Source organism: Tyto alba, unplaced genomic scaffold (genome assembly GCF_018691265.1).
Source record: "Tyto alba isolate M040663 unplaced genomic scaffold, T.alba_DEE_v4.0 Super-Scaffold_17, whole genome shotgun sequence".
In the NCBI taxonomy this organism is placed as follows: Eukaryota; Metazoa; Chordata; class Aves; order Strigiformes; family Tytonidae; genus Tyto; species Tyto alba.
The window spans coordinates 21,886,606-21,909,789 of record NW_024881279.1 but is presented as its reverse complement, the minus strand read 5'-3'; the positions used below and the strand labels follow the sequence as shown (position 1 = coordinate 21,909,789).

At 57.4% G+C, this 23,184-nt stretch overlaps 3 protein-coding genes and 1 pseudogene across 3 annotated transcripts; all 4 read left to right on the top strand.

Annotated features, from left to right (window-relative positions):
• The first annotated feature begins 4,091 nt into the window (after window positions 1–4,091).
• LOC116959878 (protocadherin beta-15-like) lies at window positions 4,092–7,334 on the top strand. Its single transcript, XM_042790369.1, has one exon. The coding sequence runs from the start codon at window positions 4,207–4,209 to the stop codon at window positions 6,646–6,648; it is 2,442 nt and encodes an 813-aa protein (XP_042646303.1). The 5' UTR covers window positions 4,092–4,206; the 3' UTR covers window positions 6,649–7,334.
• A 2,659-nt stretch (window positions 7,335–9,993) lies between these two features.
• On the top strand, window positions 9,994–15,029 carry LOC116964701 (protocadherin beta-16-like). Its single transcript, XM_042790367.1, has 2 exons — window positions 9,994–12,817; window positions 14,244–15,029. The coding sequence occupies exons 1-2, from the start codon at window positions 10,376–10,378 to the stop codon at window positions 14,361–14,363; spliced, it is 2,562 nt and encodes an 853-aa protein (XP_042646301.1). The 5' UTR covers window positions 9,994–10,375; the 3' UTR covers window positions 14,364–15,029.
• On the top strand, window positions 14,992–17,780 carry LOC104365968 (annotated as a pseudogene).
• A 1,306-nt stretch (window positions 17,781–19,086) lies between these two features.
• LOC104368266 (protocadherin beta-15) lies at window positions 19,087–21,681 on the top strand. The gene has a single exon (XM_009975570.3). The coding sequence runs from the start codon at window positions 19,199–19,201 to the stop codon at window positions 21,638–21,640; it is 2,442 nt and encodes an 813-aa protein (XP_009973872.3). The 5' UTR covers window positions 19,087–19,198; the 3' UTR covers window positions 21,641–21,681.
• Window positions 21,682–23,184: the final 1,503 nt, after the last annotated feature.

Genomic DNA, 23,184 nt, shown 5'->3' with positions numbered 1-23,184 from the left:
GGTGGGGACAGTGACGTTTCCAAGACTCCCGACAGCTCCAGCTGCATGTAGCAACTGTGGGGTGTTTGAGCACAAAGTCTTTTGATTCTAAAGCTTTTGGGGGGATGGATGGATTGACAGACGGATGGATGGATGGATGGATGGATGGATGGATGGATGGATGGATGGATGGATGGATGGATGGATGGATGTCACCAAGGCAGTGTACGTGTTCCCTTGGGAAATATTGGGTGGATGCCCAGGAGGTGGGCAAGAACTACTGCCCGGGAGAGGATTCCCTCTCCTGAAATGCCGAGGAGCACAGCCGTCCCTTCTGTAAAACCCTTGATAGAAGGTAAGTCCTGAGGACAGGCTGGTGTAGTGCTGCTGAGCGGGAGAGTGTTGTATGTGGAAGAGGGAATGATCCTTGGTCCAGTTCATCGGGGCAGGCGCAGGCCTGTGCTGGGCTGTGCTGTTGTGGTTTGTGCTGCATAAATCCCTGGTGGGCAGGAGAAACTCCGAGAGTTCATTGCAACGAGGAACCTGCAGGCAGCTCACCCTTGGCCCTGGAGAGAAAGCCACCTGCGAGCAAGGAGTCCACGTGGGACAGTCTTTTCTGTGACAGCAGATGCCATGAGTGGAATTGATTTCTTGCAGAAAGGACCTATGTTTACTTCAAGGATGGAAGCGGCACCACCCTTCCATTTCTATGACTTCGGTCTGTATGGCATCAAGTGCGTGGCTTGATTGATGTGTGAAGCTTCTGTGCTCAGGCTTCTCAACATCTAAAGGGACATAAGATTCTCTATGCTGATCTCTTCCAATACTGTGAGCTATAACAGAGTTGTGACTAACTCTGTAGAGAGTCGTAATTTTCTCTTGTTGAGGTGACAAGGAACCAGCAGCTCCTGTTGCAAAACAGCTGTTTCTGGGGTCGTTCCATGTGGAGCATCTGGGAGTCTGATGTGGTTCATGACCAGAGAAGGAGAAGCCTGAGTTCCTCAACAATATTTTTTCCCCAGTTTTCACTGGCAGTCTCTCATCCCACACATCTCAATTGGATGAACCTCCAGTCAGGGACTGGGTGAGCAAAGTCCCTCCTGCTGTAAGAAAAGATCAGGTTTGAGAGCACCTGAGGAACCTGGAGATACAGAATGTATGGGAGCCAAGGAGGTGCTATCCGCTGCTATCAAAAAACCCCACCACACACTCAAACACAGGATCCTGAGGAACCTTCTGGCCCTGGAGAGAAAGCCACCTGCAATCAAGGAATCCACGTGGGACCTTCTGTTACTGTGACAGCAGAAAGGATGTGTAGAACTGCTTTCTTGCCGAAAAGACCTCTACTGACCTCAAGGATGCAAGGGGGACCACTCGTATTTTTTTTCTATGACCAGTGTCTTCCTGACATGATGTGCTCGGCTGAAGTCCCATGTGAAGCTACTGAGATCAGGGTTCTCGACACTGAAAGGGACATTAGATTCTCTACACTAATCTCTAACAATACTGTGAGCTATAACAGAGTTGTGAATGAATTCTTGGAGACTTGGTGTGTCTCTCAGTGAAATGACAAGGAAGCCGCACCTCTTGGTGTAAAACAGCTACTTCTTGGGTCATCCTAGCTCAAGCACGTGGATGTCTGATGTAGTTCATAACCAGAGAAGGAGAAGACTAAGTTCCTCATCAATACTTTTGCTTCCGTGTTCACTGGCAGTCTCTCATGCCACACATCTCGAGCGGATGAGTCTCAACTCTGGGACTGTGTGAGCAAAGTCCCTCCGACTGTAAGGAAAGATCAGTTTCGAGCGGACCTGAGAAGCTGAAGATACAGAAGGTGTGGGAGCCAAGGAGGTGCATCGCAGATTCCTGAGAGAAGTGAGGGTCCTGAGGCTGATGCAATTGCCAAGCCACTCTCCAGGATATTTGAAAAGTCATGGCACTCCGGAGAAGTCCCTGGTGACCGGAAAAAGGGAAACGTTGCAGCCATTTGGAAAAAGGTTTGCAAGGAGGACCCTGGTGTGGAATAATTACAAAAATGACCAAAATCCAGCATTGTTCATGCATTACGGAATGGTATAAAATCAAAAGGCATCTAGGGCATAACACAGCTGCAGCTGGCATGCGAAGAATCCACCAGGACATCTGCGATTGCTGGGACAATATTGCTTGCAGAGCACCACGGGGGGTGAATTGGGCTGGAGAGCTCAGGTCTCTCCCTGCGATGGTACAGCAGGTACGGGAATGAGGGGGAACTACAGAACTGACAAGCTGCATACTGGCTACCCCGAGCCAACATCCTGTTGGATTTTGATGAAATGCTGTCCTTTGTGCGAATTTTGCTCGTTACAAGGTCATTATAATAGCAAAACACAGCTCCATCCCAAAGGCTGCCCGCTGCTAAGGTGCGACCACTCCTCTTTGACTCTGTGCCCTGTGTTTTTGTAATCTCTACCTTTAAACGTGAAGCGAGAGGATTTTACACCAATCATACTAAAAGTATTTACATCTAGAGTCACTCAAACTCCAGCCGGAAGGTAAAAAATAATATAGAAATAGCCCAGGGAAGTTGGTGGAAGACACCATCGTGTGAACCTCTGGGATCAGTGGACGGGCTGAGCCTCTCTTTCCCTCCCCGTATGGATGCCTTTGGGTAAGACTTAGGAACTTAGAAGTGTTTCTAGAAAGTCCCTTTGGCATTTCTATAGCCTGGCTGTACTGTTATAATTTTGTTGTGTGCTTTATATATCCTCTTCTTTGCACATGCTTTGCAGAGAGCGTATTTCTCACCGACAATCATAAGGACCTCTATATCTGTCAATTAATAAGCTGGACCATTTAAGCAACTAGTCGTTTCAGTTTCTCACTGAACGCGACCAAAGAGTGGCCGTGCTAGTTCATGAGCACGACTAGAGTGAAGGTGCCGTCCACTATTAGTGTATCCGAACCGTAACAGGTTCATATATTGAACCCGCTTGGACTGAGAGTGGTGATTTGGCTCTCTCTGAGATTTTCTGCCTTAACCAGTTGACGTGACAGCTGGGGAAGTACTGACCTGTCACCTGAGCTCTGTGCCTGGGCAGCTCACGGAACAGATCCTCCTGGGAGCTCTGCTGAAGCACCTGCGAGGACAGGGAGGTGCTTGGGGACAGCCAGCACGGCTTCACCAAGAGCGAGTCTTGCCTGAGCAACCTAGTGACGTCGTGCGGTGGAGTGACTGCATCAGGGGACAGGGGAAGAGCTACGGGAGTCGCCTACCTGGAGTTCTGCAAGGCATTTGACACGCTGTCCTTGTCTCCAAATGGGAGAGACAGGTGGAATTGCTGGATGTAGTATTGTGGGGATAAGAATTTAGCTGAAGCATCGAATGGGGAAGGAATTTAATGCCAAATTTACAGGAGAAGGAATTGAAGGTACTATGGAGCGGAGAAGGAATCGGGTGGGCCGCCGGGTTCGTGGAGTGGCCGTCACTGCCTCCGTGTCCCTGCGGAGATCCATGACGAGTGCTGTCCCTCCGGGGTCGGTCCGGACACTGCTTAACCTCTTCCTCCCCGGCACGGAGAGCGGGATGGCGCAGAACCTGAGCGCCTCGGGGGCTGACAGCAAGCCGAGTGGCGCGCTGGCCGAGCGGCCCGGCGGGCGACGCGTGTCGCGTGTCCTGCCGGCGTGTCCGTGGCGGGGCAGGGCCCGGCCTGCCGGGAGCCCGGCGCGCACGCCTGCCCGCGGGCTCTGGGCAGCGGGGGAGGACGCGGGGCAGCTGCCGGCGCTGCCCGGGCGCTCGGGCTGCAGCGGCGGCCCCGCCGGGCTCTGGGCGCTCCTGCCCTGCGCTTGCCGCCCCGGCGCGGGGTGCGCGCGTCCTGCCGCGGGGCCCCCACGCGTGTGCGCGTCCTGCCGCGGGGCCCCCACGCGTGTGCGCACGGCCCCGCGTGGCGGGGCGAGCCGGCAGCGCGGGCAGCGGGCAGCGGGCGGCGGGCGCAGTCCCGCCGCGGGCCGCAGGGTGGTGCTGCCGGCCAAGGCGGCGCCGAGCGGCTGCGGGCGGGGAGGCGGCCGAGCCCGGCCCGGCCCTGCCCAGCCCAGCCCAGCCCAGCCCAGCCGGGCGGCGGCCAAGGCGGCGGCAGCGGCGGCGAGCGGTGCCCCGGTCCCCCCCGCTGCAGGGCCACGGCGGCCGCGCTCGGCGGAGGACGGCGCGGGCGCCCCGCGGGACGGAGGCTGCCCGCCGCCCCGTGCGCCATGGCGCCGGCAAGGCAAGTGCTCTGGCTCTCGGCTCTCCTCTGCCTGCCGCCCGCTCGCTGCCAGCCCCTCCGCTACTCCGTAGCCGAGGAGGGCGAGCGCGGCTCCGTGGTAGGCAACGTGGCGGAGGACGCGGGGCTGGCCCCGGCGCAGCTCTCGGCTCGCCGCGCCCGCCTGGCCTCGGAGGACGGCCGGCAGCACTTTCGCTTCGAGCGCGGCACCGGCCGCCTCGTGGTGGCGGAGAGGCTGGACCGGGAGGAGCTGTGCGGGCAGGCCGGGACGTGCACGCTCCCCGTCGAGCTGCTGCTGGCCGACCCGCTGCAGTTCGTGCGGGTCGAGGTGGCCGTGGAGGACGTCAATGACCACTCGCCCGTGTTCCCGGAGGAGCAAGTCACGCTGAGGATCCTGGAAACGAGCAACCCGGGCTCGCGTTTCCCGCTGGAGTTAGCTCAGGACCTGGATATTGGCAGCAACAGCATCCAGGCTTACAGCATCGCTCCCGAGAATGAGTACTTTAGCATCTCCTTTGGGAGTCGGATTAAGGGCAAGAAATTTGTTGAACTAGTCCTGGAAAAGCCGCTAGACCGAGAGGAGCAGGCGGAAATGAGTTTCAGTGTCATTGCTGTGGATGGGGGCTCTCCCCCCAGGAGCGGTACCACCCAAATCCACATTGTCATTCTAGATGTCAATGATAATGCTCCCATCTTCACGCAGGAGCTGTATGTTGGGCAGGTTTTGGAAAATGCCCCAGAGGGCTCTGTTGTTGTCAGCGTGGTGGCAACCGATCGGGATGCAGGACCTAATGGGGACATCACTTATGAATTCAGCCAAGCAGTGGGGCAGAGCAACTCCGCTTTTGGGATTGACCCTGTCAGCGGTGAAATTAAACTCACAACGCCTCTGGACTATGAGGCAGCAGAGAGTCACGAGCTCAGTGTGCGGGCCAGAGACGGCGGGGGACTGTCGGCAATCTGCAAGGTGTTGGTGGAGGTGGTGGATGTGAATGACAACGCACCGGAGCTGGTGGTGAGTTCCTTCAGCAGCTCCCTCCCCGAGAACGCGTTACCCGGGACGGTGGTGGCCCTCTTTGCTGTGAGGGACCGGGATGCCGGTGCCAACGGGCAGATCTCCTGTGCCCTTGAGGACCAGCTGTCGTTCTCCCTGCGGCCGGCCTATAAGAATTACTACGAGCTGGTGACTGTGAGCGAGCTGGACCGGGAGGAGACGGCTCGCTACGTCCTCCCTGTCACAGCGGCGGACGCGGGGTCGCCGCCTCTGACGACCACCCAGACCTTCACGGTGGCCATCTCCGATGTGAACGACAACGCGCCTGTCTTCAGTGAGACGTCGTACACCATGTACGTGCGAGAGAACAATGTCCCCACGGTGTTGGTTGGAGCCGTGAGCGCCTGGGACGCTGACGTGGGGCCCAACGCCAAGGTGACCTATTCCGTGGCCCCAGCGCAGCCCGCAGAGCAGCCTCCCTGCTCCTGCCTCTCCATCAACTCAGAGAACGGGCACGTCTTTGTGCTGCGGCCCTTGGACTACGAGCAGGTGAGGCGGGTGGAGGTGTGGGTGATGGCCTCTGATGCGGGGACTCCTCCTCTGAGTGCCAATGTCACCGTCCGCCTTGTTGTGGTGGATGAGAATGACAATGCGCCGCTGGTGCTGTACCCGGCCCAGGGCAGCAGCCCGGCGCCCAGCGAGCTGGTGCCCGTTTCGGCTGAGGCGGGCTACCTGGTCACCAAAGTGGTGGCCGTGGACGCTGACTCGGGTCAGAACTCGTGGCTCTCGTACCACCTGCTGAGGGCCACTGAGCCCGGGCTGTTTGCGGTGGGTGCCCAAAGCGGGGAGGTGCGGCTGAGGAGGCCCGTGACCGAGAGAGACGCCGTGAAGCAGAAGCTCGTCGTTGTGGTGCGAGACAACGGGCGGCCACCACTATCAGCCACGGCTGCGCTGAGCGCGCTCCTGCTCAGTGACTTCTCAGACGTGCGCGTCCCCCACAGCAGCCCGGCCACAGAGGACGACGATGGCTCCCTGACAACCTATTTAATCATTTCCTTGGTCTGCGTCTCACTCCTCTTCGTCGCGTCCGCCGCAGCCTTCATCACTCGCAAGGTGTGCAAGAGAAAGGAGCTGACGCCTGAGCGTGTGCTTTACGGCCCCAGCAACTTGCCGAGGGTCCCGGCTGATGCGGCCGCTGTGGGGACCCTGCCCCACGCCTATTGCTACGAGGTCAGCCTCACAACGGGCTCGGGCAGCAGCGAGTTCCAGTTCCTGAAGCCCATCCTCCCCAGCCTGCCGCCACAGCACCGTGCCACGGGGGGTGGCACCGATGAGGAGCTCCAGTTCCCCCATGGCCCTATGGCTGTGGAGGACACGGCACCGGGGGACCCAGGGACGCTCTCTGCCCAACACTCCCACAGTCTTGCCTTTAACTAGCTCGGAGGCAGCACGGCCAGAGGCTTCGTGCCCCACGACAGGAAGGGATGCGGGCTACTGCGTGCGGCCGTGGTTCCTCCAGAATAAATCTGCATTCGGGATTGGCATCACCAATTTCCCACGAATTTGAAGGGAGAAGAACTGTTGTTTCTCCAACCCAACCACCAACCAACCAGCCGAGCAAACCTACACCTCCCTCTTGCTGGAATGATTTTCTTTCCTCTTCCTGACAGATATTTCTGAAATTGTTTGAGAGTGGGTTGACTTCCAAGTTCCCCCACTAAGTTTTTGTGTGACTCACTGTTAGGCAAGACCATGGAGCTCGAATTCTGTGCTGTAACGCACCGGCGCGCTCGGGCAGACCAATCGCCTGCTCGCTGCAATGCACGTAGCGCTGGTCACAGGCCAGAAAAGCAAGGAAGTTGTGAGTACTGTGTCCCAATGTGGTGCATGCACGGGGCTCGTTCTTCTCTTTCTCTCGGGTGTCCGTCTGGGAGGTGTGTGGGCTCTGTCTCTCTGTCTGTCCGTGCAGCCGTTGGGTGTGTGTAAATGCTGCGCTGGTGCTGCCCGGTGAAGCGGGGAGTTGCGCACATCAAACTGTTGCAATGTGCACAGTCCCAGCTCAGCGGGCACGGAGGGTCTATTGTCCCCTTGGCTAGAGAATCCACATCTTGTCTACGGGAGAGCAGTAAAACCCAGGAGCTGTCCCTTTGGGCTGTGAGAGGGACTGGGTGGGTGGGCTGCCTGCTTGGGAGTGCCCTGGAAGTGCAGCAGCACCAAGGGTGTTGGCACAGGCTGTACCTGGACAGAGCTGGGAATAGGTGTTGCTTTTCTATGGGTTCAACGAAAGTCCAGAAGTTGTTTCCAAGGGCTTGTCTGAAGGTAGTATCCGAATGAACTCAGAAATGGACTGTTGATTTTGACCACATCATCGTTGTTGTTCCCAAATTCAGAGGCTTCTTGATGGGAGTGGAAAGGAGTCCCAATAGGATTTTGTGCGTTTGTGTTAGGGCATGTGCATTCTGCTTTTTACCCCTTTTCCTTTTAATTTTTGAACATTATTGAGCCTTGTGTTGCCTATTTTGCTTGAGAAGGACTGTCACCCCATATATAATAATTGATTGCTTGAATGAAGGCCGTGTGGCACGGGGTATTCAGAGACCCTCATGCTGTTATGTAGAGCAGTTATAAACTGCATCGTTGTAACCCAGGGTACCCTTGCATGTAAAAGTGAAATAAAGAGAACCCGTGAACGCTTTGTTTGGATACTGTGGTCCTTGGAGAGGTGTTCTTTCTGGGAATGCTCTGCCAAGTTTTCCAAAAGGCTGGGATTATTTTTCTCATTTTGTCCCTTGACATATGTTGAGGTTGAGCAGGTGAATTGGTTCAGTGTGGAGATGTGTCCGATAGAGCGTTTGGGGAAATTGTGGGGAGCAGGGAACTACTGCCAGGCCTCTGTGGGATTCTGAGCAGTGAGCTTCTGGCTGTGAGAGAGCCCAGTGAGCTCCAGGCCAGGGGAAAGTGTCGCCTGGGCTAAGAGGTGCCCTGGGTGTGCAAAGGCCTCTGCAAAGCAGGGAGGTGGGGACAGTGACCTTTCCAAGTCTCCCGACAGCTCCAGCTGCGTGTAGCAATTCTGGGGTGTTTGAGCACAAAGTCTTCTGATTCTAAAGGTTTTGGGCGGATGGATGGTTGGATGGATGGATGGATGGATGGATGGATGGATGGATGGATGGATGGATGGATGGATGGATGGATGGATGGATGGATGGATGGATGGATGGATGGATGGATGGATGGATGGATGGATGGATGGATGGATGGATGTCACCCAGGCCGAATTGATGTTCACTCCTGGAAATGTCTAGTTTAAAAGAAATGAAGGCATCAGTGCATTTCTAGGTGTTCATCTGGTGAGCATTGGTTTACATTGTTAACCCCATTAGCAATCAAAAATAAGTTGGAAATATTTAAGAAATTGAAGAAAATATGAAAAAATGAAGGAGGTTAGTATACTTTCTATATAAATGTATATATAAATAGCATGCATACTTTTATATTAAAAGCAGAATTATAATCCCTTTAAACAAAAATAAATACTGCAAACTGTAGGGATTTTGTATTTTATTTTACTATTTTATTTTATTTTTATTCTGTAAGAGGAGGACTGCTCTTGGAGGCAGCTGTGAGCCTCTCCAATACATTCCTTATGCATTTGCCGGAGCTCGCCCCTGGGTCCGCAGGAGCAGTCGCGATACACATCGATCCTCAGGGCCGGCGATGGGTGCCTGATCCTGGGATTTTATCCGGCCTCCGTCACGGATCCTGGCTCGCACTGTCAGGCCGTGCTCAGAACCCCTCGCTCTCCCCTCCCACCTCCCTTTCCCCATGGCTGTTCCTCCCAGCTCCACTCCTGACCTCTCCATTTACCGAGTTTGATCCTGCCTCTAATCATCCCATAAAAAACTTTGCATACTGCTAGAACCCCCCTCAAATATCTCGCAATCAATTTGCTCTTTCCTACAAGGCACTTGCAGATAATCCATGATACTCCTTCCCCCCCACCCGCCCCGCCCCGCCACCCCTCCTTATCGTTTACAAAATCGCTGGTTACAACTCTTGGAGTTTGCACTTGAACGGTTCCTTTAATGGCCCATCGGTCGGTGTCGTTAGATCCCTGGTCTTCGCTATTGTCTCCGTTAGCTCCTGCTCGTTAGCGTTTGTGTATCTGAGGGTTTAATTGACGAGCCCTCCTGCTCGTTTCCTTGCCCTTGGTATTAAATAGCTGTTGGCCGTGTATCTTTACACAGGAACAGCAGTTCGGGTTCGACTTCCCAGTACAGGCACCTTTCAAGTATTTCTATGTCTGTGTGGTAACATCAGAGGAGAAAGGACTGCGTCCTCCAAAACACGAAAGCAGGTTGCAGCATTTCAGTGTTTGTTGTGTACGGCTGGGGACGTTTTTCACGGCGCAAAGGGCAGCAGGCGGCAGGGAAGGATAATTCTGTTAAAGCCGTGTGCCCTTTGGGCGAGGTGTGATGCACAACGAGAAGAAAACAACACTGGGATGATGTGGTGTAGAACAGCATTATCATTCTGATGTGATAGTGAGCCAGGGCGATGGTGAAGCCTTTGCTTTCGGGACCTTTCCCTGGCGTCAGCTCTCGTTCAATAGCGGTGCTTCTCTGACCCGCCCAATTTGCTAATTGTGCTGTGCTCATTAAGAAGTGGAGAAGAGAGGGAAAATCCCTCAGTGCAGCCTGTGGAAGTGGCAGATCTTGCAATGCTTACCCAACACGGAGGAAGACCAACTGCTGTGTATGAAGAGTTCGCGATTGCGAGCTGGGAAGCGATAGCCCAGAGCAGCGCTCCGTATGCGGGGCGGGAGCCTGCTTCCAAACGAAGAGAGCGTTTACACTGCGTCTTCCGGCTCCGCTTTGGCACGGAGGGTGCAGATTCAAGCAGCAAACTCCAAACCAGCTGCGCTGCCCCGAATGAGGAGGCAGAGGAACTATTCCCCCTCGCGACGCTGGGTGGGGGTGTTGGCCACGGAGCGGGAGGTTTCTCTGCCCGCTCCGGATTTGCCGGCACAGGGAGACAAAAAAAAAAAAGCCGCGTGAGCTGCTCGGGAAGGGCGGCGGGGCACGGAGCCGGGTTGCTCGGGGGCTTTCAGACCCCCTTACCCCGGGATTCCTGACAAACACCGCTCTGCCTCGGAAGCTACTTCAAAATGCCGGGAGCCACGGAGGACGGTGGATGGCTTTTCTGGAGAGGAATGGCGTGTGGGAGACGGAGTGGAGGCAGCAAGAGGCAAGTGAGCTTGTTTATTCTGTTCGTTTGCTTGTGTCAGAGCGGGGCCGAAACCCTCCGCTATTCCCTGGCGGAGGAAATGGAGAGGGACTCCTTTGTCGCCAATATTTCAAACGACCTGGGGCTTGCTCCGAGCCAGCTTGCAGCTCGCAAGGCCCGTGTCGTGTCCGAGGGGAATGAGCAGCTTTTCCGCCTCAATGCAAACACCGGAGTCCTGACGATAAAGGAGTCGCTGGACCGAGAGGAGATCTGTCCGCAGAGCAAGACCTGCACACTCTTCTTTAAGATATTCTTTGAAAATCCGTTGCAGCTGATGCGAGGGGAAGTGGAGCTTCGTGACGTGAACGACAACTCCCCTGTGTTCCCGGAGAAGGAGATGGTTTTAGAGATTCTGGAAACGACAGCTCCAGGGTCTCGTTTTCCTCTGGAAAGCGCCCAAGACAAGGACGTGGGCAGTAATGGTTTGCAGAACTACAGCCTCGAGTCCAATTCGCATTTCTCTCTCACTCTCGGAACAGGGAAGGGTGGAGTAAAATACCCAGAGCTGGTCCTACAGCGGCAGCTGGACCGCGAAGAGCAGCAGGAGCTGAATTTACTCCTCACCGCCACCGACGGGGGCTCGCCACCCAGGTCGGGCACGGCTCAGGTCCGCATCGTGGTGCTGGATGCCAATGACAACATCCCAGTCTTCGGCCAGGAGGTCTACGAGGTGCGGCTGGCCGAGAACAGCCCCCTGGGGCAGCTGGCGGTCAGAGTCACGGCCGTGGATCCCGACGAAGGGTCCAACGGGAAAGTGCGGTACACCTTCAGCCAGACATCGGAGCGGTCCCAGCAGCTCTTCGAGCTGAACCCTGCCACCGGGGAGATACTGGTCGCTGGCAACCTGGATTTTGAAGAAGCGAAAAACCATGAGATGGTGCTGAGAGCTACTGACAGCGGGGGGCTGTCTGCATATTGCAAAGTGCAGGTTGAGGTCCGGGACATGAATGACAACGCCCCGGAGATAGCGCTCACCTCCATCACTGCCTCCATTCCTGAGGACGCCCCTCCCCGCACCGTGGTGTCCCTGTTCAGTGTGCGGGACCTGGACTCCGGGGACAACGGCAGGACGGAGTGCTCGATCAACGGAGACTTCCCCTTCAGTCTCACCCCCACTTTTGATAATTACTACGAGCTGAGAACAAACACGGCGTTGGACAGGGAGAGGACAGCGGAGTATAACATCACCATCATAGCCACGGACTGGGGCATGTCACGGCTGAGCTCTCAAGAAACCATCTTCGTGCAGATATCAGATGTGAACGACAATCCCCCGGAGTTCACCCAGGAGGTTTACATCATGTCAGTTACGGAGAACAACAGCCCCATGCTGCGGATCGGCAGCGTGAACGCCACGGATGCCGATGCAGGGAAAAACGCCTGCATAAACTACGCGCTGGTGCGGCAGGAGGACAAAGAACAGCCCGACGTGTCGGTCAACTCTGAAAACGGGGATGTTTATATCCTCCACCCACTGGACTATGAGGAGGTGCGCGCCTTCGAGGTGGTGGTGCGCGCTACCGACGGGGGCTCGCCACCTCTCCGTGCTGAGGCGGTGCTGCGTGTGGTGGTGCGTGACGAGAACGACAACACGCCCGTCGTGCTGCACCCGCCCCCCGGCAGCAGTGCGGCGGCGATGGGCGAGCTGGTGCCACGCTGGGCACCGGCGGGCTACCTGGTGGCCAAGGTAGTGGCGGTGGACGCGGACGCGGGGCAGAACGCGTGGCTGTCGTACGAGCTGGCCAAGGCACCGGAGCCGGGGCTGTTCCACGTGGGGCTGCACAGCGGCGAGGTGCGCACGGCGCGGGCCGTGTCGGAGCGGGACGTGGCGCGGCAGAGGCTCGTCGTGCTGGTGCGAGACCGTGGGCAACCGCCGCGCTCCGCCACCGCCACCCTGGCCATCGCTCTGGTGCACGGCTTCTCCAACGCCCATTTGCAGGTGAGCGAGGAGGTGCCGGTGGCCGAGCCCGACGGGCGGCTCACCCTGTATCTCATCACCTGCCTGGCCTGTGTATCAGCGCTGTTCCTCGCCACCGCGGTGACTGCCTTGGTGGTCAAGTTGCGGCAGGCCAGGCAGAGGGAGGCGGAGACTTTACCCACATTCCCACAGACTGCCACGGAGAGTGACGCGGGCTCTCTGCCCCGCAGCTACGTGTACGACGTCCGTTTTGCTGCTGGGACCGTCAACAGCGAGTTTCGGTTCCTCAGGCCCCTCTTTCCCTGCTTCCCCGCCGGGCTGCCCCCCGGCTCGGGCGAACAGCGGAGCTCGGTGTGCTCACAAGAGGCGACCAACCTCGGGGAAGAAGGCGACTGGGCTGCACAGGTGAGGGACCTGGCCGGGCCGAGGCGATGGGGGGAGCGGGGAGGGAGCAGCGTGGGGTGGGGGGTGCTCACCCCTGGCAGGAACAACTATCGATGTTGCAGAGCTGGTGCTGGAGGAGCTACTGGGGAGGGAGGAGAGGGTAGAGAGGGTTTCAGAGCCGCTGGCAGGGGCCTCCCAGGAGGATCCGGCACGGCCTTCTGCTCCCCAAGTGCTGACTAAGTGAGTCTGTCTACATTCAGCTTTTTGCCTTGCGTATTCATGTTAGGTCAAGTCTTGGGTGTCACCAAAAAGGGGGGCATCTGGGCTATGAGAAGATGAGAAGGAGGGGTATGGATGTGTGAGCCACACAGGGTGTCCTGTCCACGCACTGGGTAGAGCCCACAGGGACTCAGAGCAGGTGCCCTAGGGGCACATCCTCCCAGAGGCAGCAGCAGCGGAGTGCAGTGGTCCTGTCCACAGTCAACTGGGGCTTCAGGGACAACAGTGCAAAGGGGTGTCACATCACTGACGGTGTCCCCTGCACTGCTGTTAGGAGCTGGTGCCGGACCCTGCCAAGTGCTGTTCAGCAGGGTGATGGCAGTGCTGAACTTAAGCTGTCTTCCAAGCTGCTGGAGGCCACGGAGGTGTGAACCTCTGCCATTAAATTCCCTTGTATTTTTGTGGCTTGCATGAACAGTGTTGGCCAGAAAAATGTGGTTATTGGGGCTTTACAAAGCACCGTCCCAGTCACTTCCTGACCCAGCCGCCGGGTGCTGCCGGACAGTACCAGCACTTCTCTTCTCAGTGCTGCTGTGAACCTAAAGTGAGTCATGTCTGAGGTGCCCTTCAAACTCCAGCTGTTCAAAGAGTGTGAGGGGGAAAAAAGGCAGTCATTGAAAGAGCTCCTTCTCTCCTCATGGGGTTCCTAGTTTCTGGGGGCCATCCAGCACGTCATAAGAGTCTGGACGATGAACATATATGAGGCTGAAGACCTATAAACAACATCTTTTATGGTCACGCCACAACATTTTCGTATTTCACAACCACTGATGTCTTGGACTCACTCTACTGCAGGTTCACAGAACCGCAGCTGCAGTAGCCTCAAGGGAGACAAGGACCCATCCTGATACATCAACATTAAACCACCTTTACTCTTTTTGAGAAAGTGGTTTTTATTTTGGGCTCTTCCCATGTTAAATTACTCCCTCAGACTCACCAAAGCTTTGCAGTAGTGCCTTTGTGATGTCCTCAGTGGAGGATGGTTTGGGGGGTTAGATTTTCCCCGTTCAGGTCAGAGACCCACCACCCGGTCTAACCTCCTCTTTGGCTCTGGGTAGAGAAGAGCGGTGACAGCCGTGCGGTGGTGTAAGACATGCCCTCGGAGCTTCTCGCTGATGTCTGCTTACCTTCAACACCCAAACGACAATCTCCACTCTGTTCTTTGCAGGGTAGAGCTCCCCTTCCCGAAGACACGGTCCCCAGACTTGCGGAAGCAGCTTGCACAGCAAACAGGGGGCTGAAGCAAAATATCAACTCTGATCAAAACCCTTGGCTCACCCATCAGTAAGCGAAGAGAAGGACAAGCGTGTCTGTCCTCACCGGCTAACGTCCTCAAAGGGAAAAGGGAATTAAGAGACCAAACACCCACCAAAGAAAGTACCAGGGAGGTACCAGACATCTCCGTGAGAGGGCAGAACCCCTCTACTCTTGAGCAGTACTTAAGTCCTGCAGGCATTTTGTAATTGTGATATGAATGGAGGCTGGGGACTGTGTTGCATGTTGATTACACTGACACTTGATGTATGATTGTGAGAGTCTTACTGCTTCTGAATCTTAAGGGAAATACTGAAAACTGGGAGGAGATCTTCAAGATCACTTTTTCCTACATCAGCTTTTCTGTGTCTTTTCAGTTTCTGTTGTGGTATTTTTTTTTGTTTTGGGTTGGGTTGGGGTGGGATTTTTCATAGTGTAAAGTTGAAATGAACATTTAAAGATTTTCGAGCATAAGGTCGTAGAGAATTGAATGTACTCTTTGTGGTTTTATAGTAGAATAGGCTAAAACGTTTATAATAAACTTAGGGCACTGTAGAATATAGGGCATCAGGAAGCTTTGCTTTCTTTTAATTAATTGGTTATGGTCTATAAATAATGTGATATTTCCTGTCGCTCACCCATTTTCAAGAGTCTAATGTCTGATGACAGAGAACAATAAAAGCTACTTGGAATTCCCTCAGGTGAGTGTGCTGTCTTGAAATTCACTTGTCACAGTCATCGCCAAAGAAATAGCCATGCCAAGAGCAGGACTTTGGGAATAAATCTGTGCATTTGGAGTGGGTTTTGTGCAGTGGAAATCAGAGCGACCTGGAAACTAGGCCGATCTCAGAGGCCAGAAGAAGGTGAAGGGGGCTTTTCTGAGCCAAGCTGAGGCCCGAGAGATGCTGCCCCCATCCCCTTCATGAGGGCTCCCAGTCTGAATGGGGCAACAACCTCTGTCCATTCCAGAAACGAGGCCAGGAATTACTACGGGGAACTACATTGCGATCGCTGCCGTGGTTCATGGACCAGCTCGCTCTGGATGCTGGACACCTGTAACGATGAACAGCTTTTTTTAGCTAAACAGCCTAAAAGGAATTTCTTCATTGTGCGTAAACAGTTCAAAGTGCTGTAGGGAGGGATTAGAAAAAACAGCTTTAAATAAATCTTGTTTTCAAATGAAAGGCAAACGGAAGCATAGCTTCCGTTGGTGGTGCGAGAGCAGATGGACCGGGAGGAGCTGTGCGGGCAGAGCGAGCCCTGCCTGCTGCGTTTCGAGGTGCTGCTGGAGAGCCCACTGCAGTCCTTCCGAGCTGAGGTAAGCCTCACTGACATAAACGATCACGCTCCCGGGTTCTTAAAGAAAGAGATAGTTTTAAAGCTCTCGGAAAGCGCAATGCCGGAGGCTCGATTTTTGTTGGAAAGCGCTCAGGACCCGGATGTGGGGAACAACAGTCTTCAGTATTACAGTATCAGCTCGAACGACTATTTCAGTATCGACACCGGGAGGCGGAGTGATGGCAGGAGGTACGCCGAGCTGGTGTTGGAGCGAGCCCTGCACTAGGAGCAGCAGGCAGAAGTGGCTTTCGGTGTCATGGCTGTGGATGGTGGATCTCCACCACGCTCTGGTATAGCCTTAATCCGCGTGATAGTCCTGGATATAAATGACAACATCCCGGTATTTAGCCGGCGTGTGTATAAAGTCCGAGTATTGGAAAACAGCTGCCCGGATACCTTAGTGGTGGCGGTGTCTGCTAGAGATTTAGACTCAGGAACAAACGGGTAAATAGCCTATTCCATAGTTCAAAATTCAGAGGAGAATTACCACACGTTTCAAATAAATTCAGAGACAGGGCAGATTCAACTCAAAAAGCCGGTGGATTATGAAGAAATAAAGACCTACGAGATAGACGTCCAGGCCACAGGTGGAGGGGGCTTGCCCGCGCACTGCAAGATGGAGGTGCGAGTGGAGGATGTGAACGACAACACCCCCGAAGTGATCATCACCTCCCTGTCCAGCACCCTCTCGGAAGCCGCCCCGCCGACCACCGTGGTGGCCCTCTTCAATGTGCGGGACCGGGACTCGGGGGACAACGGCAGGACAAGCTGTGAGCTGCCAGATGAGCAGCACTTCAGCATCAGGCAGCTGGCGGCCGACGCGTATGTGCTGGTGACATCGGAGGCGCTGGACTGGGAGCAGGTGGGGGAGTACAACGTGACGGTGTGGGCTCACGAGGAGGGTTCCCCCGCGCTCTCGTCATCCAAGACTCTGCTCGTGCGGCTCTTGGACACGAACGACAACGCGCCCACCTTCACCCAGGACAGTTACACCATGGTGGTGAGTGAAAACCAGCCGGCGGGGATGAGCCTGGGCTGTCTGACCGCCACGGACGCCGACGAGGGAAAAAACGCCCATGTGAGTTACGCACCGGTGCCACCCCACCAGACAGGCCGCTGCGACATCGTTTGTGGCCGTGGACGCAGAGAGAGGGACCGTGCAAGCGCTGCGCCCACTGGACTACGAGGAGGTGCGCGCCTTCGAGGTGGTGGACCACGCTGCCAACGGGGGCTCACCACCGCTCCGTGCCCAGGCAGTGCTGCGCGTAGTGGTGCGTGACGAGAATGACAACGCGCCCGTCGTGCTGCACCCACCCCCCGACAGCAGCGCGGCGACAATGTGCGAGCTGGTGCCACGCTGGGCACTGGAGGGCTACCTGGTGGCCAAGGTGGTGGCGGTGGATGCAGACATGGGGCAGAACGCGTGGCTGTCGTACGAGCTGGCCAAGGCGCCAGAGCCGGGGCTGTTCCGCGTGGAGCTGCACAGCGGCGAGGTGCGCACGGCGCAGTCCATGTCGGAGCGGGACGTGGCGCGGCAGAGGCTCGTCGTGCTGGTGCGAGACCGTGGGCAGCCGCCGCGCTCCGCCACCGCCACCCTGGCCATCACCCTGGTGCATGGCTTCTCCGATGCCATTCACCAGCTCTCCCACACTCCTGAGGGAAGGCAACAGCCGCAGGAGGCTGAGGAGGACAAGCTCACCACCAACCTCATCGCCACCCTGGTCGGTGTTTCCTCACTGTTCCTCCTGTCCGTCCTCACCTTTACAGCATACAATTTCTGCAGGGCTCGCCTCCGGGTAAGGCTTTCGCCGCCCTCTGCCTGCTGCTACGCTGACAGCAACTTTGCCGCCGACAGCGTGGATGTGGCCGGCACAGGGACTTGGCTTACTGCTATGAAGCATGCCTGACCACCGGCTCGGGGAGGAGCGAATTCCAGTTCCTGAGGCCCATCCTGCCCAGCCCGCAAGGCAGCTTTGACGTAGGGGGTGGAAAGGCCGAGGAACGGTTCTGTTGCTCGCAGCCTGCTAGTGAGTGGGAAGCCATCCCGGGGAGCAGAGCCCCTGCTCCTGGTCATGGGTTGGACTGGCCGGCCGGCAGGCACGTCCACGCCTGAGCCCCGCCGGGACCTGCCTATGCTCATCGTCCTCAGCCACAGATTCCCGAGTAGTTGTAGTGCCATCCTCTGCCGTTAAATGTCTGCTGGCCCCACAGAGGCTCCAGTTTGCTTTTTCCTGCCGGAGGAGGTGGCTTGACAGCAGAGGCAAGCTGACCCTTAGCCGACCGGCCCCGCGGCGGTTATCTCTCAGATTTTCTGCGTTAACCAGTTGACGTGACAGCTGGTCAGTAGTTACTGACCTGTCAGCCTGAGCTCTGCCTGGGCAGCTCAGGGAACAGATACTTCAGGGAGCTCTGCTGAGGCACCTGGAGGACAGGGAGGTGCTTGGGGACAGCCAGCACGGCTTCACCAAGGGCGAGTCTTGCCTGAGCAACCTAGTGACGTCGTGCGGTGGAGTGACTGCATCAGGGGACAGGGGAAGAGCTACTGGAGTCGCCTACCTGGAGTCCTGCAAGGCATGTGACACGCTGTCCTTGTCTCCAAATGGGAGAGACAGGTGGAATTGCTGGATGTAGTGTTGTGGGGATAGGAATTTATCTGTATCATCGAATGGGAAAGGAATTTAATGCCGAATTTACTGGAGAAGGAATTAAATGGATTATTGAGCAGAGAAGAAGGAATTGGGTGGGCCGCCGGGTTCGGGGAGTGGCTGTCACCGCCGCCGTGTCCCTGTGGAGATCTGTGACGAGTGCTGTCCCTCCGGGGTCGGTCCGGACACTGCTTAACCTCTTCCTCCCCGGAAGGGAGAGCGGGATGGCGCAGAACCTGAGCGCCCCGGGGGCTGACAGCAAGCCGAGTGGCGCGCTGGCCGAGCGGCCCGGCGGGCGACGCGTGTCGCGTGTCCTGCCGGCGTGTCCGTGGCGGGGCAGGGCCCGGCCTGCCGGGAGCCCGGCGCGCACGCCTGCCCGCGGGCTCTGGGCAGCGGGGGAGGACGCGGGGCAGCTGCCGGCGCTGCCCGGGCGCTCGGGCTGCAGCGGCGGCCCCGCCGGGCTCTGGGCGCTCCTGCCCTGCGCTTGCCGCCCCGGCGCGGGGTGCGCGCGTCCTGCCGCGGGGCCCCCACGCCTGTGCGCGTCCTGCCGCGGGGCTCCCACGCGTGTGCGCACGGCTGCTCGTGGCCGGGCGAGCCGGCAGCGCGGGCAGCGGGCAGCGGGCGGCGGGCGCAGTCCCGCCGCGGGCCGCAGGGTGGTGCTGCCGGCCAAGGCGGCGCCGAGCGGCTGCGGGCGGGGAGGCGGCCGAGCCCGGCCCGGCCCTGCCCAGCCCAGCCCAGCCCAGCCCAGCCGGGCGGCGGCGGCAGCGGCGGCAGCGGCGGCGAGCGGTGCCCCGGTCCCCCCCGCTGCAGGGCCACGGCGGCCGCGCTCGGCGGAGGACGGCGCGGGCGCCCCGCGGGACGGAGGCTGCCCGCCGCCCCGTGCGCCATGGCGCCGGCAAGGCAAGTGCTCTGGCTCTCGGCTCTCCTCTGCCTGCCGCCCGCTCGCTGCCAGCCCCTCCGCTACTCCGTAGCCGAGGAGGGCGAGCGCGGCTCCGTGGTAGGCAACGTGGCGGAGGACGCGGGGCTGGCCCCGGCGCAGCTCTCGGCTCGCCGCGCCCGCCTGGCCTCGGAGGACGGCCGGCAGCACTTTCGCTTCGAGCGCGGCACCGGCCGCCTCGTGGTGGCGGAGAGGCTGGACCGGGAGGAGCTGTGCGGGCAGGCCGGGACGTGCACGCTCCCCGTCGAGCTGCTGCTGGCCGACCCGCTGCAGTTCGTGCGGGTCGAGGTGGCCGTGGAGGACGTCAATGACCACTCGCCCGTGTTCCCGGAGGAGCAAGTCACACTGAGGATCCTGGAAATGAGCAACCCGGGCTCACGTTTCCCGCTGGAGGAGGCTCGGGACCTGGATGTTGGCAGCAACAGCATCCAGGCTTACAGCATCGCTCCCGAGAATGAGTACTTTAGCATCTCCTTTGGAAGTCATAGTGCTGAAGATAAAGATGTTGAACTGGTCCTGGAAAAGCCGTTAGATCGAGAAGAGCAGGCGGAGATAAGTTTCAGTCTCATAGCCGTGGATGGGGGCTCTCCCCCCAGGAGCGGGACCACCCAAATCCACATTGTCATTCTAGATGTCAATGATAATGCTCCCATCTTCACGCAAAAGCTGTATGTTGGGCAGGTTTTGGAAAATGCCCCGCAGGGCTCTGTGGTTGTCAGCGTGGTGGCAACCGATCAGGATGCAGGACCTAATGGGGACATCACTTATGAATTCAGCCAAGCAGTGGGGCAGAGCAACTCCGCTTTTGGGATTGACCCTGTCAGCGGTGAAATTAAACTCACAACGCCTCTGGACTATGAGGCAGCAGAGAGTCACGAGCTCAGTGTGCGGGCCAGAGACGGCGGGGGACTGTCGGCAATCTGCAAGGTGTTGGTGGAGGTGGTGGATGTGAATGACAACGCACCGGAGCTGGTGGTGAGTTCCTTCAGCAGCTCCCTCCCCGAGAACGCGTTACCCGGGACGGTGGTGGCCCTCTTTGCTGTGAGGGACCGGGATGCCGGTGCCAACGGGCAGATCTCCTGTGCCCTTGAGGACCAGCTGTCGTTCTCCCTGCGGCCGGCCTATAAGAATTACTACGAGCTGGTGACTGTGAGCGAGCTGGACCGGGAGGAGACGGCTCGCTACGTCCTCCCTGTCACAGCGGCGGACGCGGGGTCGCCTCCTCTGACGACCACCCAGACCTTCACAGTGGCCATCTCCGATGTGAACGACAACGCGCCTGTCTTCAAGGAGACGTCGTACACCATGTACGTGCGAGAGAACAATGTCCCCACGGTGTTGGTTGGAGCCGTGAGCGCCTGGGACGCTGACGTGGGGCCCAACGCCAAGGTGACCTATTCCCTGGCCCCAGCGCAGCCCGCAGAGCAGCCTCCCTGCTCCTGCCTCTCCATCAACTCAGAGAACGGGCACGTCTTTGTGCTGCGGCCCTTGGACTACGAGCAGGTGAGGCGGGTGGAGGTGTGGGTGATGGCCTCTGATGCGGGGACTCCTCCTCTGAGTGCCAATGTCACCATCCGCCTTGTTGTGGTGGATGAGAATGACAATGCGCCGCTGGTGCTGTACCCGGCTCAGGGCAGCAGCCCAGCGTCCAGCGAGCTGGTGCCCGTTTCGGCTGAGGCGGGCTACCTGGTCACCAAAGTGGTGGCTGTGGACGCTGACTCGGGTCAGAACTCGTGGCTCTCGTACCACCTGCTGAGGGCCACTGAGCCCGGGCTGTTTGCGGTGGGTGCCCAAAGCGGGGAGGTGCGGCTGAGGAGGCCCGTGACCGAGAGAGACGCCGTGAAGCAGAAGCTCGTCGTTGTGGTGCGAGACAACGGGCGGCCACCACTGTCAGCCACGGCTGCGCTGAGCGCGCTCCTGCTCAGTGACTTCTCAGACGTGCGCGTCCCCCACAGCAGCCCGGCCACGGAGGACGACGACGGCTCCCTGACAACCTATTTAATCATTTCCTTGGTCTGCGTCTCACTCCTCTTCGTCGCGTCCGCCGCAGCCTTCATCACTCGCAAGGTGTGCAAGAGAAAGGAGCTGACGCCTGAGCGTGTGCTTTACGGCCCCAGCAACTTGCCGAGGGTCCCGGCTGATGCGGCCGCTGCGGGGACCCTGCCCCACGCCTATTGCTACGAGGTCAGCCTCACAACGGGCTCGGGCAGCAGCGAGTTCCAGTTCCTGAAGCCCATCCTCCCCAGCCTGTCGCCACAGCACCGTGCCACGGGGGGTGGCACCGATGAGGAGCTCCAGTTCCCCCATGGCCCTATGGCTGTGGAGGACACGGCACCGGGGGACCCAGGGACGCTCTCTGCCCAACACTCCCACAGTCTTGCCTTTAACTAGCTCGGAGGCAGCATGGCCAGAGGCTTCGTGCCCCACGACAGGAAGGGATGCGGGCTACTGCATGCGGCTGTGGTTCCTCCAGAGTAAAACTGCATTTGCGATTGGCATCACCAATTTCCCACAAATTTGAAGGGAGAAGAACTGTTGTTTCTCCATCCCAACCACAAACCAACAAGCCGAGCAAACCTATGCCTCCCTCGTGCTGGAAAGATTTTGTTTCCTCTTCCTGACAGATATTTCTGAAATTGTTTGAGAGTGGGTTGACTTCCAAGATCCCCCACTAAGTTTTTGTCTGACTCACTGTTGGGCAAGACCATGGAGCTCGAATTCTGTGCTGTAACGCACCGGCGCGCTCGGGCAGACCAATTGCCTGCTCGCTGCAATGCACGTAGCGCTGGTCGCAGGCCAGAAAAGCAAGGAAGTTGTGAGTACTGTGTCCCAATGTGGTGCATGCACGGGGCTCGTTCTTCTCTTTCTCTCGGGTGTCCGTCTGGGAGGTGTGTGGGCTCTGTCTCTCTGTCTGTCTGTGCAGCCGTTAGGTGTGTGTAAATGCTGCGCTGGTGCTGCCCGGTGAAGCGGGGAGTTGCGCACATCGAACTGCTGCAATGTGCACAGTTCCAGCTCAGCGGGCACGGAGGGTCTGTTGTCCCCTTGGCTAGAGAATCCACATCTTCTCTACAGGAGAGCAGTAAAACCCAGGAGCTGTCCCTTTGGGCCGTGAGAGGGGCTGGGTGGGTGGGCTGCCTGCTTGGGAGTGCCCTGGAAGTGCAGCAGCACCAAGGGTGTTGGCACAGGCTGTACCTGGACAGATCTATGAAAATTTGTTCCTTTTCTATGGGTGCAAGGAACGTCCAGAAGTTGTTTCCAAGGGCTTGTCTGAAGGTAGTATCCGAACGAACTCAGAAATGGACTGTTGGTTTTGACCTCATCGTTGTTGTTCCCAAATTCAGAGGCTTCTTGATGGGAGTGGAAAGGTGTCCCAATAGGATTTTGTGCGTTTGTGTTAGAGCATGTGCATTCTCCTTTATACCCCTTCTCCTTTTACTCTTTGAACATTGTTGAGCATTGCGTTGCCTATTTTGCTTGAGAAGGACTGTCACCCCTTCTATAATAATTGATTGTTTGAATGAAGGCCGTGTGGCACGGGGTATTCAGAGACCCTCACGCTGTTATGTAGAGCAGTTGTAAACTGCATCGTTGTAACCCGGGGTACCCTTGTGTGTAAAAGTGAAATAAAGAGAAGCCATGAACGCCTTGTGTGGAGACTGTAGTCTTTGGAGAGGTGTTCTTTCTGGGAATGCTCTGCCAAGGTTTCCAAAAGGCTGGGATTTTTTTTCTCCTTTTGTCCCTTGGCATAAGTTGAGGTTGAGCAGGTGAATTGGTTCAGTGTGGAGACGTGGCCGATAGAGCATTTGGGGAAATTGTGGGGAGCAGGGAACTACTGCCAGGCCTCTGTGGGATTCTGAGCAGTGAGCTTCTGGCTGTGAGAGAGCCCAGTGAGCTCCAGGCCAGGGGAAAGTGTCCCCTGGGCTAAGAGGTGCCCT